This window comes from Pleurodeles waltl, chromosome 9 (assembly GCF_031143425.1).
Source record: "Pleurodeles waltl isolate 20211129_DDA chromosome 9, aPleWal1.hap1.20221129, whole genome shotgun sequence".
NCBI lineage: Eukaryota > Metazoa > Chordata > Amphibia > Caudata > Salamandridae > Pleurodeles > Pleurodeles waltl.
The window spans coordinates 342,056,772-342,071,062 of NC_090448.1; the positions used below are offsets into that span (position 1 = coordinate 342,056,772).

At 43.1% G+C, this 14,291-nt stretch overlaps 1 protein-coding gene across 1 annotated transcript in view; it reads left to right on the forward strand.

Annotated features, from left to right (window-relative positions):
• Window positions 1–14,291, forward strand: part of LOC138259284 (inositol-tetrakisphosphate 1-kinase-like) — a 123,075-nt gene that overhangs the window by 59,237 nt on the left and 49,547 nt on the right. The window contains exon 2 of the mRNA XM_069206903.1: window positions 11,129–11,153. Coding sequence (XP_069063004.1) covers window positions 11,129–11,153 — 25 coding nt within the window. The remainder of the gene's footprint in view (window positions 1–11,128; window positions 11,154–14,291) is intronic.

Sequence of the window (14,291 nt, forward strand, 5' to 3'; positions counted from 1 at the left end):
AAAAAGAGTTGTTTAGTGCAATAGATTATTGTACAGTGAAATGTAGAGGCATAGATTGGACGATAGAGTTAGACATTGGAGTGTTCATGAACAGAGTGAAGTAGAGTTGTGTTGCTGTTTGGCTACATTTAGCCTCCATTTTAGCTTTCTTTTTTAACTTAGCGTCTTCTTCTAAATGATAGTTTGCACATGTTTTCCCCTTATCATGAGAATGCACCAACAGGCATTTATTCCTGGCACAATTAGTTTCAGGGTCACACATTTAGAACGCAATGCTCTTGTTATATTTTTTTGCTTGTAGGAGAAGCTCTCTTCAGACAAACTAAAAGCGCTGTTCTGCACCTCTGGCACAGTGTGATAAGGATGGTGTTTTGTTATTTAAACACCATCCATGGTGAACTCGGTGAGAGGCACTTCACGCTTAAGTTGTCATGCAACTGTTGTGAGCCGTGACTGAGATGCAGCTCTATTGCCCCCAGCCTTCATCCTGAGAAGGAAGATAGCTGTGCAAGAGAAACGTGCAGGCTACACATCTAAACGGGTGCATTCGATAATGCATTAAGGCCAGCTTCCTGATACTTAATGCCAAGGTATGGAGTTAGATCATTGCAACAGGTCAAGCAGAAGGGTACTCCCACTATGCTCTCTCTTGTGGTTAGGCACTAGTGACACATAGGCGTAAACATAGGAACAGTTATCATGGTTGAAATGTTTGTGTTTTTCACGATTCTAACAATGCTCTTTACAATGCTGCGTTTCGTCTGCTTAATAATCGCAGTTCATGTTTTTTTTTTTACAAGGATAATATATTTTCTATAAATATTCGAAAATCCATTTTTGTATCTTTTGTGACAACTTGAGCATGCAAAAGTGACAAACTAAAGGGTTAGATCTGTTTCTACTAATTCCTTAGGAATCGGAGCTGTCATGCTCGAGGTTACTGACAACATCTATCACACTAGAAGGTTAGGGGTTTTAGATGTGGTACTGCGAGCAGGCCAAAAACTAACCAACATTTACAGATTATATAAGAAGACTTAGGGCTTGATTTAGATTTTGGCGGAAAGGTTACTCCATCACAATGGTGATGGATATCCTGTCTGCTGAAATATAAATCCCATTGGAAATATTGGGATTTATGTTGTGGCAGGTGGTATACCCATCACCATTGTGACAGAATAACACATTCACCGATTTCCAAATCAGGCCTCTATATTAAGTTTTGTTGACCTAATACACAGTCCTATCAAATTCAAAGGAACCCTATACACTGTACTGTACCATAAGCAGAAATGTAGTTTATAAGAGTGCAATTTCAGAGAGGGTAGCAGAGTGTCGTACAGTGGAGCTGCGTAGATTGCAGTGCCATACACTATAGTGGCATAAAGTTGAGTACCATATAGTAGAATAGTATGCAGTGGAATACCGTACAGTTTAATAGAATACTGTGGAGTGCAGAAGCGTGGATTGACAGAAAGTCGAATAACGAACACTTGAGTGTCATAGAGTGGATTACCATACACTAGAATAGCATACAGTGTTGTAGAGAACAGTAGAGGAGGTTACTGTGGAGTAGCGCACAGTGGAGTAGAGTACAGTGGAATGGCATACAGTGGTGTGGCATAGACTAGAGTGGTGGCCAGTGCAGTGATAAACTGAAACACCATATAGTGCAATGGCATACAAAAGAGTGGCGTCCAATGGAATCACGTAGAATGGTGTATCACAGAGTGGGATGGTGTACATTAAAGTGGCGTACAATGGAGTGCCATACAGTGAAATAGCATAGAATGCTGTGGCACACAGTGGAGTGGCATACAGTGGAATAGCATATAGTCAAATTCCCTACAGCCGAGTTGGGTACAGTGGAGTGGCATAGACTAGATTGCATCCACTGAGTGTGTACAGTGGAGTTGCGTACAGTGGGGCTGCAAATACTGCAGTGGCATACAATGGAGTGGGGTAGAATAGAATAGCATATTGTGGAGTATCGCAGAGTGGAGTGTCGTGCAAGGAAATGGTGTAGAATGGATTGGTGTAAAATGGAGTGGCGTACAGTGAAGTAGCATTCATTGGAGTGCCATACAGTGAAACAGCATAGAGTGGAGTGCAATATAGTGGAATAGCACACACTGAGTAGCCTAGAGTGGAATAGCTTGCAGTGGAGTCGCTTACAATGGAGTGGTGTACAGTGCAGTGGCATACAGTGGAATAGCATAAAGTTGGGTGTTGCATACTGTAGCGCCGTACAGTATAGTAGGATACAGATATAGTTGAAATTTTGGAGACCTGTAGCTTATGGTGTGCAGAGTAACGCAAGGCAGTGACTTGCACTGCATTGCATTTGTGCTCATGTACCAAGCAAAGAGGGCAGGCATGTGGTGGCTTTGCATAGTTTTGTAAATGTTATGTAAGTATTGCGTTGTCTCTGCAACACTATGCGTAACACAAGGGTAACACTAATAGCATTCAAAATGTGTCCCTTAGTGATATTTTGTGCCACGGTATACCACGGTAAGTTAGTGGTATACCATGGTACATAGCGATAGCAAGTCAGTGAATAATTGTTTAATGTTTACTTTTACAAATTTAAGAGGTAGCCATAATCCTTTTAGTTGACTTTTCAATTGTGGTAGCTTGGGACATTAAACATAGGTAAGTAGTAGTTTTTATTGTTCTCCTCCACCTATTACCGTTTTCTAAACATGGAAATAAGTATGGGCATTTTTGTATAATTTTTTATATATTTTTTAACCAGTTTACACAATACTGCGGTAGTACTGAGCACGTTCCATGTTTGTTTTAAACAAATGCCCATATTTAAGTATTTTTTGTAAAGTAATGTAGTACATTTAAGGTATTGCCATGGTAATGCGTAGACTTTTTTTGGCATAATGAAATAAGTAAAAAATTATAAAGACACTGTAGTACACTATATGTGTAAAATATTGTGTACTACAGTACTTTTCAATTTTATACATTTTTGTAAGGTACCACATGTAGGAAAGTACCCTCTTTCTTGGCATGGTTATCCCCATGTTCTGCCTGTTGTCAGTGTGTTTGACTGTGTTCAGTGGATCCTGCTAACCAGGACCCCAGTGATTATGCTCTTGTCCTTCTAACTTGGTAACTTGTACCATTGTCACTCCACATTTAGCATCCTGGTACCCCCATGTAAGTCCCTAGTATATGGTATTTATGTACCCAGGGCATTGGGGTACCAGGGGATGCCCATGGGTTGCAGCATGTATTATGCCGCCCATAAGGAGCCCATGCAAAGTGTTCTGCAGACCTGCCATTGCAGCCTGCGTGAAAGGGTGCATGCACCCTTTTTCACCTTAGGTCACTGCACCAGGTCACTATAAGTCACCCCTGTGGCAGACCCTCCTAGCTCAGAGGGCAGGGTGCATGTATCTGTGTGTGAGGGCACCCATGCACTAGCAGAGGTTCCCCCATGAACTCCACTTCCATGGAGTTCATGAGCGCGTGGATGCCATTTTATGAGTGTACTGTACATAAGTCCCTACCTATGCCCAGCTATATAATGGTAACTCCGAACCTAGACGTGTTTGGTGTCAAACATGTTGGAATCATACCCCAATACTGTTGCCAGTATTGGAAGTATGATTCCATGCAGTCTGGGGGGCCCTTAGAGGACACCCAACATTGCTCCTACCAGTCTTCCACGGCTTTTCAGGCAGTCGCAGCTGCTGCCACCCCTCAGACAGGTTTCTGCCCTGCTACTGCTTGAACAGTTCAAGCCCAGGAAGGCAGAACAAAGTATTTCCTTTGGGAAAGGGGGGTAACACCCTCTACCTTTGGAAATAGGTGTTACATGGCTTGGAGGGGTAGCCTCCCCAAGCCACTGGTATGCTTTGAAGAACACATTTGGTGCTCTCTGTGCATAAACCAGTCTACACCGGTTCAGGGACCTCCAGTCCCTGCTCTGGCTCGAAACTGGACAATAGAAAGGGGAGTGACCACCTCCCTGTTCCTTACCACCCCAGAGGTGGTGCTCAGAGCTCCTCCAGAGGGTCCCTGGGTTCTGCCATCTTGAATCCAAGATTGGCAGGGTCCCCTGAGAGCATCTGAGTGGCCAGGCCAGGCAGGTGACGTCAGAGCCCCATCCTGATAGGTAGTCACCCTGCTAGGGGACTAATCCCCTTTTCATTGCTATTTAGGGTCTCTCTTTTGGGTGGGTCCTCAAATTCGGCTTGCAAGATTCCAGCAGGACTCCTCTGCAACTTCAACTTCTAGCCACTGGAACTGCTACTGGACCCTCCAGTAACCGACAAGCTGCATCCACGAAGAAGACTCTTCTTGCAGCATTGTTTCTATGGCTCCTTCCAGCTTCTGCAACATTTCCCCGGCTGTGCACCCTCTGAGGATGGCAAGTCTTCAGTCTGCATGAGAAGGAATAAGGAATCTCCCTTGAAGTGGAGGAGTCACTCCCCTGCATCCGCAGGCACCTGCTGCAATGGCGATCGGCTGCGTGGATCTCCTCTCATCCTGAGCTGCATGGATCCTCCATCACAGGTGGTGATCCGAAGTAGTCCTCTTGGTCCTCTCTGCCAGCTATCCACCTTTGGTGGAGATAAGCTATTGCCTTCCCACGCAGGATAGTACCCCCATGCACTGCGTCTCTTGCAGCTGCCAAGGCTTGTTTGCATCTTCTCCAATGGATCTTCAGGCTACATGTAGCTCCAGTCCCCAGCACTCTTTCCTGTGATGCACAGCTCTCTGCGTGTTTCTCCTGCGGCGTGGGACCCTTCTTCAGTTGTGCTGCATGGACTCTTCTCTAACTCCTGTGTCCCCTTCTTGTGGGACTCCTGTGGGTGCTGCCTTTGCTCCTGTGGGCTCTCTGTGTCACTGGGATATCCCTCTAACTCCCCCTCTTGGATTCAGTTCTCTTGGGCCTTGTTGGTCCCCGGCAGCACCACTTTCCGCCAACCATGATATTTGCCTTTGCCAAGGCTTGTTGGTTAGATTCCTGCTCCAACACCCGTCTGCAATCTTCCTTCCAGCATGGGAAACCTTCACCATCCCTCAGAAATTCTTCTCTGGCTCCAGGGCTACAGTGCTGACCTTCTCTTCATCACCGTCGACCAACTCCTGCAAGTGGGTAGTAGCTCCTACTTCTCCTGGACTCTACTGTGACTTTTGGATTTGGTCCCCTCTCTCCACAGGTCTCCCTGTCCAGGAATCCAATGCTGGTTTCTTGCAGTCTTGTCTGGGTGTCTTCTTTTCTTCTGTTCCTTCCTTTTTGGTGGTTTGGGGAAATTCCAGTGATTTATTCCTGCTTTCCTGGTCACTGGGTGCACTGTGTTACTTACCTCTGTGGTTTTCTAGTACTCCCAGCTCCCCTCTATGCATTCCACTTACCTAGGTGGGGGTCCTGTGTTTGCATTACATTTTTTTAGTATAGGATATGGGCTTCCCCTAGGGTCACTATTGTTTATTTGCAACTGCACTGTTTTCTAACCTTTTCTATGCCTATTACTGTTTACTAGTGTATATAATTAGTGTATTACTTACCTCCTATGGAGGGTTGCCCTTCTAGTATCTTGTGGTATTGTGCGACCAAAAACAAAGTACCTTTTTTTGCATAACTGAGTTTTTTATTTCATGTGTGTAAGTGTTGTGTGAGTACAGTAGTTTTGCATGAGCTTTGCATGTCTCCTAGATACGCCTTGGCTGCTCATCCACAGCTACCTCCAGAGAGCCTGGCTTTTAGACACTGCCTACACCTCACAAATAGGGGATACCTGGACCTGGTATAAGGTGTAAGCACCTTAGGTACCCACCACACACCAGGGCTGCTTCCTACACCACAGTACTACCTAGGTGCTCTGTAATATTTTTTTACAATATATAGAAACTTACAATTATATTTCCCTACCTATTACAACTTAAATTAAGTAGTATTAGGTAGGAAAACATATCAAACCTAATACTTAGCTATATTTAAGGCACTAAGCTAGAACACAGGCAGAGTGGCCTTAAAAAAACTTGGCTGCTAGCAGTTTTTGTAAAGACAGTCATTATCCAATCAGATAATAACTTTTGATTGCTCTGTTATGTGGAAATACCTTGAAACTACTGCACCCACAGATATCACTGTTAAAATACCTTATAACGTAGCATTTACTTACTCCACTTATCTGCACTACCCCACAGAATCATCTGTGCACTCTAATATGTAAATCTGTGAAATTTCATAAAACTCTAGCTGACGGTTTTCACACTACAGAAAATACAAAAGGATATGAAAAATGCATTGGATTTCAAACATGTTTTTGGAACCCCCCCCCCCCCACCCCTTGTTTTTTTCTTTGCACCTCCTTGACCAAACGTCTCAAAACTTTCAGTCCCCCGAAAATGATTCAGGGGCACCAGGTCTGCAAAGTTTTACCATCATTCAAATGGGTGCAAAGTTTTTGAGGGGATAAAAATAAAATAAAATCCCTATTAATAGTCACCCTCACTATAACAACAGAGTTGCTACCACCACTGTAATATTTACATATTTTGAGTTAAAGCAGTTAGAAACACCTTCAGCAAATTGTGATTTCAGCATATAAATATCCGTCATATCCTTGAACAATTTAACCTCCTTGTTCATAAATGCATATTTTTTAGTGTTAATGATTCACTTAAAACACGCTCTGGAAATATGAGGCATAAAAGTAGCTTTACTGCTTTTCTCATTGAGGGTTGTGGGCATATATTTATTTAAAAAAACAATTATTCTATACTGCTGAATATGTGACCAAATATTCAGTATTCAACCAAAACTAAAATATGGCACTTTTACACCTTTATATTACAGTAAAGATACTAAAATACTAGCTTCATTCAAAATTAAAAACCTAATAGATGCCAATCATTTTAAATTGTGGAGGAAGATGATTTGACCACTAGACATCTAACATGATTTGAATGATTATTTAAATATAAGAACAGAACACCTCCACTAATAATTTTATGGGAGTTTCAGATGTTTCGGAGCTTAGGACTCTTCAAGGGGACACTAGGTGGTTGTACTGCCATTTGTTAAATTTTGTTTTGACCAATGACTTTGTGTTTCACCACTGCGCATATTAGTTGCTCAATGTTCACCAGTAGCACATGGTATGTTTTGTTCAGTTTAGCCGCCTATGGGCTTTGACATTGCATTAGTCATTACATTCTGTATTCTGCCTATTGGCTTTGACATGGCATTAGCCATTACTTTCTGTATTCAGTTGAGCCGCCTATGGGCTTTGACATTGCATTAGCCATTCCTATTGGCTTTGACATGCTGTATCCAGTCTAGCCGCCTATTGGCTTTGACATTGCATTCCTATTGGCTTTGACATGATGTATTCAATTTAGCTGCCTATTGACTTTGACATGCTATTAGATATTCTGCCTATGGGCTTTGACATGATATTATATATTGCATTTTGTATTCAGCTTAACTGCCTATTGGCTTTGACATGATATTATACATTACATTTTGTATTCAGCTCAGCTGCCTATTGGCTTTGACATGATATTATACATTGCATTTTATATTCAGCTCAGCTGCCTATTGGCTTTGACATGATATTATACATTGCATTTTATATTCAGCTCAGCTGCCTATTGGCTTTGACATGATATAAGACATTGCATTTTGTATTCAGCTTAGATGCTTATTGGCTTTGACATGACACTAGACATTGCATTTGATATTTAGGTTAGCTGCCCATTGCCTTTAACGTGGAGTTAGACATTGCAGTTGAGAATCCAAGCTGTATTTTTCCAAGCTGTGTTTTTGCACCAGAGAACCAAGATGTTTTTCTCACAGTAGACTAGACATGATAAGAGAGAGTACATGGGTGTTGTTTTTCTTCGCTTGAGCTTGGGAACAGGAGTAGTCTTGGAGACCTGGCCAGTCTCCAAAAGGCTTGCTCAGTTTCCCAGGTCTGAGAGGAGGGGGCACACCTTTGTAACGAATGTAACAGGCTGCAGAGAGTCAGATTCGAATCTGCCGGACCTCGTGCTGGAGCTTGGCGCCAGCTGCCAGCAATCCCGTGTGGGTAGATGAATCTCTTTCTCGCGGCTGACAAGGGGTCATCAGCTTGCAGGCCTTAGAAAGATGAAGCTGTAAATAGTTTCCCACACGGTGAAGTATTTGTTTTGCTTTGCATTCAATATCTTATAAATATAACCTGCTGTGTATATTGCAAACTGATATATTTTGTTTGATTAACGCGGGCTTGAAAGCTACTAATTCGTCATTCATAAATATTGTGGTTGGGGAAGAATTAACAACAATAAAAGTCTTCTTTGACCTCAGAAGTGCATTTCTGGTGTTTTATGTATGTGCTTAGAAACTAGATAAGAGGAAAGCACTACAGTGGTTCAGAATGTGGGTGGGGGATTAAAACCAATGGGATGGTTGGATGGCCAGCACTGGAAGTCGAATGTCCAATGGAAAAGGGTGCACAAATACCTGGGGCTCTAAGACCAAGCGGTTTCTTCAATTAAATAGCTGAAGGATGCTGCAGTGGAGGAAAGAGGAGCAGAGTAGGGAATGGAGGGTCTCCCTATAATTTAACAGGCATTGGCAAAGCCAAGAGGTCTCACCTATGCAAGAGCTATTAGCTTTCTCAATGTGTTTTAGCCATGTTATACACAAGTGTGGCTGCTGTTCAGCATGGCTAAAAGTTAGTGGAGCAGAGGAGAGTGGTGTGAAGTGTCGTAGAGTGGGATGGCGAAGAGTAGAGTAGAGGGTTGTAGAGTGGCAAGGACTGTTGTGTATTGGAGTGGCATAGTGTGAAGTTATGTGAAATGGCATACACTGGAGTGACATAGAGTGGAGTGGTCTGGTCTAGAGTGCATTGGCATAGAGTGTTGCAGAGTATAGTGGTGTAGAATGTAGTGATATTGAATTCAGCGGCATACAATGCAGTGTCATAGAATGCAATGACGTAAAATAGAGTGGTGTATAGTGAAGTGCAGAGTAGAGTGGTGAAGAGTAGAGTGGCACAGAGTAGAGTGGCTCAGAGTTGAGTGGCACAGAGTAGAGGGTCCAAGAATAGAGTGTTGCAGAGTAGAGTGGCGTAGAGTAGAGTGCAGTGGTGTGGAGTGCAGTGCAGTGGCATAGAGTGACATAGAGTGGTGCCGAGTTGAATGATGTAGTGGTGCAGAGCAGTCAAGTGGCATAGAGTGAAGTGGTGTAGAGTGCATAGCAGAGTCAAGTGGCATAGAGGGCAGTGGCATAGACTGGTGTAGAGTAGCATTGAGTGGTGCAGAGTAGAGTATAGTGTAGAGTGCAGTGGTGTAGAGTGGTGTAGAGTGGAGTAGTGCAAAGTAGAGTGGCGTACAGTTCAGTGGAGGAGAGTACAGTGTTGCAGAGTATAATGTCAGAATGCAGTGATGTAGAGTGGAGTAGAAAGGAATAAAGAGCAGTGGTGTAGAGTAAAGTGATGCAGAGTGGAGTGCAGTGATGTAGATTGCAGTGACAGAGTGCAGTGCTTGAGAGTAGAGTGGCATAGAGTGCAGTAGCATAGAGTAGATTGTTTAAGAGTAGAGTGAAGTGGGGTACAGTGGTGCAGGGTACAGTGCAGTTTCATAGAGTGGCATAGAGTGTAATGTCATGAAGTGTAGAGTGCAGTGGCATAGAGTGCAGTGGTGCAGAGTAAACTAGAGTGGCGTACAGTGGATTTGCATAGAAAGCAGGGGAATAGTGTTGAGTGTTAGAGAGTAAAGTGCATTGGCGTACAGTGTATTGGCATAGAGTGCAGTGGCATACAGTGCTGGTTTGAAGAGTGACATAGAGCACAGTGGCGTAGGGTGTAGTTTTGCAGAATAGATTGGTGTGGCCTAGATTGGAGTGGAGTGCAGTGGTGCAGTGTAGAGCGGCAAAGAGTTCATTGGCTTAGAGTAGAATGGTACAGGGTTAGAGAGGCATAGCAGTGAAGTGGCATAGTGTGCGGTGGTGTATAGTGGAGTAGTGCAGAGTGTAATGGAGTAGTGTAAAGTGGATCACTGCAGAGTAGAATGGAGTGGTGCAGAGGTGAGTGGAGTGGCGTAGAGTGGAGTATTAATGGTGTGGTAACAAACTGCCATTACAGACAACACATTTTCAATTGAAATGACCATTACATTTGCACCAAAATACAGTTGTACTGCACACAAATGATAATGTGTTCAAATGTCATCATCCAGTGTATTTGGTTCCACCATACTTCAGAATTTTTAAAAAATGTGCTTCATTTGTACTAATTCTGATATATTCTGAAACATTAACAGAGTCTTTTTTTACTGTGTGCTATAACAAAAGTTCCTACATCCTCTCCTCTTACATAGGTACTCAGCAGGATTGTCACGTAAAGTCTCTCACTTTAAAGTCAGCTAAAGCAAAATAAACACCAAGCTCCCTGTAGGAGAGAGCCGGACATTTGACCTCAGTCTTTGAATGCACAGCAAATGTGACAAGAGAAGAACAAGATTTAAAGATCTGTTTACAGAAAGCAAATTGTGGAAGAATACAGTAAACAAGGTTTGGGGGACGGGAGGGATGAACTCAAGCTGGCTAGCCTAAAGCAAGTAAAGCCAGCAAATAGATAGGTAGAAAATGTGAGTTACTAACCACAAAGCCAAAGGTAAGCAACTGGCAGAATGCATTCCTAGGTCAGCTTTCTGAATGTCCCCAAGATGTCTTTAGCAAACAAGACAGCTGCATTGCCTGGGAGGCTACAACCTAAAAAGGCTGAATATACAATTATTTTACTTAAAGATTTGTTGTGCCATCTGTGCAGTGCTTCCAAAAGCGTACTCTGCTTTGTGGTTGTGGCAGTGGGAATTGAGAGGGGAAACAGAGAAAGTGATGGTGCCAGACTACCTAAGGCAAATTGTAAAGGAGAAAGGCCACCTGACAAAAATATGCAGCCATAGATTGCAGTTAATTCTCAGATTCCAGGCATATAATCAAAGAACGTTTGCAGTTGTTGTAACCCTACGATGTTCCTTCAGACACATTAATCCACACCGCACACTGTCTCTCCATCACAGACAGCACATCTCCACCCCACATGCAGACGGACACGGACCTTCTTGATCTATTTCTGACAATTGTCTCCCATTTTTGTTTCAACAGAAAACACGGATATGAAGTTGCTGAGGTGAGTTCACACTACTGGTGTGGGTAATCGGGTGGATTGGTGTATGATGTGGGGCATTTTAGAGGTTGGTAAAAGTCTAAGATGGTACAAGTGCTGAGTGAGGACGAGACCAGAGAGGGGGTGGGCAAAGTGGGGCATGGCTGGGAGCCGGGATTAGGGGAAACCATATTTAGCTGCCACTAGTGGTGGCCCTGCAACAGTGCTGCTCCTTCACTCCATTGTATCCTCCCGCTCTCGATGTGGCTATACATCCTGCTCATTCTTATCCGAATAAATACAAAAAACACTTTGTAGATCTCAAGAGTAAGCATTTTTAATTATGTTTAACTCCTGGTATTAGTACCAACACTCTGGCAGACCATTTTTTTATCCAGTGTTCGCATGTGGTGGGCACCAGGATTCATTTTTGGTGTCATGAACCTGTTTTCATCAGACGTTGTATAAGAGCAAGAGTGAGAAAGGCATAAGATGGACAAAAAAGAATGAAGCGAAATACAGCAAGAGGAACAAAGCAGGGACGGAAAGAACCTGTGAAGGGGCGATAAAGAGACAGGAAATGTGGGGGAGAGAAAGAGGCGTGAGGTACAAATACTTCTTCTTTGCAATCCTCTGGCCTTTAGGAGGCACCAAAGAAGAAAACGGGGTACTTTCATTCACTTTTTTCCCAAATTAAGCAGTGCACATTGCTGATCAAGTCCTACACTGTCTCCTATTACTCGGATGAGGCAAGACACTGTTTTGCAGAGACTTAGGGAGTGGGAGCCATGGTAGGGGTAACATAGGTAGACCCAGACCACCAAAGTATGCCTGGTGAGACATAGCCAATGGAAGCCAAGAAGGCATAAGATATATATGGAGACCTAGCAGACATGTGGGTAACCCTGTTAGATGTGGAGAGACTTTTGAACGTAGGGGATGGGCCTAGGGGAGGGTACGAACTCAAGGAGATAAAAACACCAGGAAAGAAATTCTGTATCCTGCCACATACAATCCAGGTGGGTCTGGCCGAACAACCACCTGAAAGAAGAAATGTACCGTTCAGTTTAAGCATCACAAGGCCAAAGCATTTGTAATGTAGTGTAGTTTACTGAACCACAACATTTGCAACAAAACTCAACACAACATCACATAACTTAAACAGGAAATAGGGTCTCAGCGAAAACGCACAGCTCTGTCGTGGGAGGAGTGTTGACTGGGGCAGCGAGAAGGGGGCGGTAGTATTAATGGAATGAACACTAGGGACAGACTCGGCTATAACCAACTCATTCAGGTAAATAGACTTCAATGAATTTCTTTTATTTACACACACCTAATCTCACCAATTTATTTTATGCCTCGCATCCCCTTCTTCTTCCTCTCCAGCTGTGCCCCCTCTCCGCCCCTCCTCGTGTGCACCGTTTTGCACTTTTGAGGGCAGTGTGTGGTTCAGTGTATTGCGCAGAACTGCTCCTATTTGCACGGTGGGATGGTTTTGTTGATAAGGCCTATTTTCAACTGACAATAGCTGGCAAAGTCCACAGATAAGGGCAATTCTTTGCTCTGTTATAAACCGGCCGGTGATAGCCTTGGCCTTCAGGGATGAGTCATGACTTAAAGGGTGTGATCAAGATGACGCACATAACCTTGTGGATCCTCCACCAGAAAGATGGAGGGTTTTTCTTAGGCCTGTCTCAATGACTTCATGCCACTGAAATCCATGGGGTAGCGGAAATGATGTAAAATTATAGCTGATTCCTTTGACGGGCTACTGAATGTCTTATCGTGAATAACTTTTGGGCATTGACTATTTGCAAAGAGACTTTTTTAAGGTTATGTACTTAGTGTGTCACAAAATCGCAATTCATAGGAAATCCTTTACTGTCCTCCAAATGAATATAAATGAGCAGATTGCAATTTGAGACCCATATTGATTGACTACAAACACAGATGTGGTGGCCTGCAAGGCAAGCAGCAAACCTTTTTTTAAGCTTGTCTGTATCTTTGGCACCATTTTATGAATCTTTAGGAACTTTTCCAGAAAACGTAACCCGGTAATTCTTGTTGCACACAGAAAGTTTCAAGGTGATCCATCAAGCGGTGGGCCAAGAAAATGGGGGTCCAAAAAATGTTGCGTTTCCCATGTTAATTCCCATAGGATCTTCGAACCTGATAGAGCGAACCGTGGTAACAATTTACCTGTGTCCGGACGCTCTTTAGGCCGATGAATCTTTTGACTATGTGGGAACTCTCTGTACTCTTGATCGATCAATCACATCAAATCGATAATCAATAACGAACATAGGCAACTCCTTGAACAACATAACACTTAACAATTAATCCAGAATACATTTCGGCGAACCCTGACCTTTCAGTCAGGAATAACCACACCAGTTTATTGCAAAGTTAGTGAATTTATTTCCCTATATTAACAAAGCTAGCACAATATAAATGTGTCTCAACACCAAATGATATACGTAAATGAACATTAATAGCTGTCCATATCGTCGAAACAAGTGCAATCTATGTAGCATTTGAATCACAAGGCATTCGATAATGGCAATGCAAAGCACTAATACGATAATCTGTTATGAACTAATTGCGTACATTTAGTCAGCATAACAAGATCTCAAATTGCATCGTGCGACATATGGAATCCTCGTCTAACCTCAAATTAGAATCAGCATGTGGGACTTCATGCAAAAACAATTTAGCAACATCAGTTTAGAAAACTTCTAGCTAGGGCTCTTATCAAAATCAGCAGTTGGTTACCTAAAAGAAACACAATGCAATTGTACAATTTCCTTTCATATTTACCAATTACGATCAGCAACCAATGAAATCTTCGTCTCACAGGTATCGTTTCTCGATCAGCATAGGACGGGTCAAAGGGACAGGGATGAACGGGGCAATTGCCTCACGGCGGCAAGTTAAGACTGCTACTTCATGCAAAGGGGCAAATCAAAGTTAAAGTCTCTAGGGCAAGAATCATTAAAGTCTCTTTCTCTCGACTAGAGAAAGCATCAAAGTCTCTCAAAATGGCGTCGCAGCAAAGTGGGCCATAATAGCTACGAAGTCTGCAAAATGGCGGGTATCGAGCTGATAATGGCTACCTTCTTCTCGTGCACCTGGGTTTTATAGACAACAGTTCGAATCCAGTAG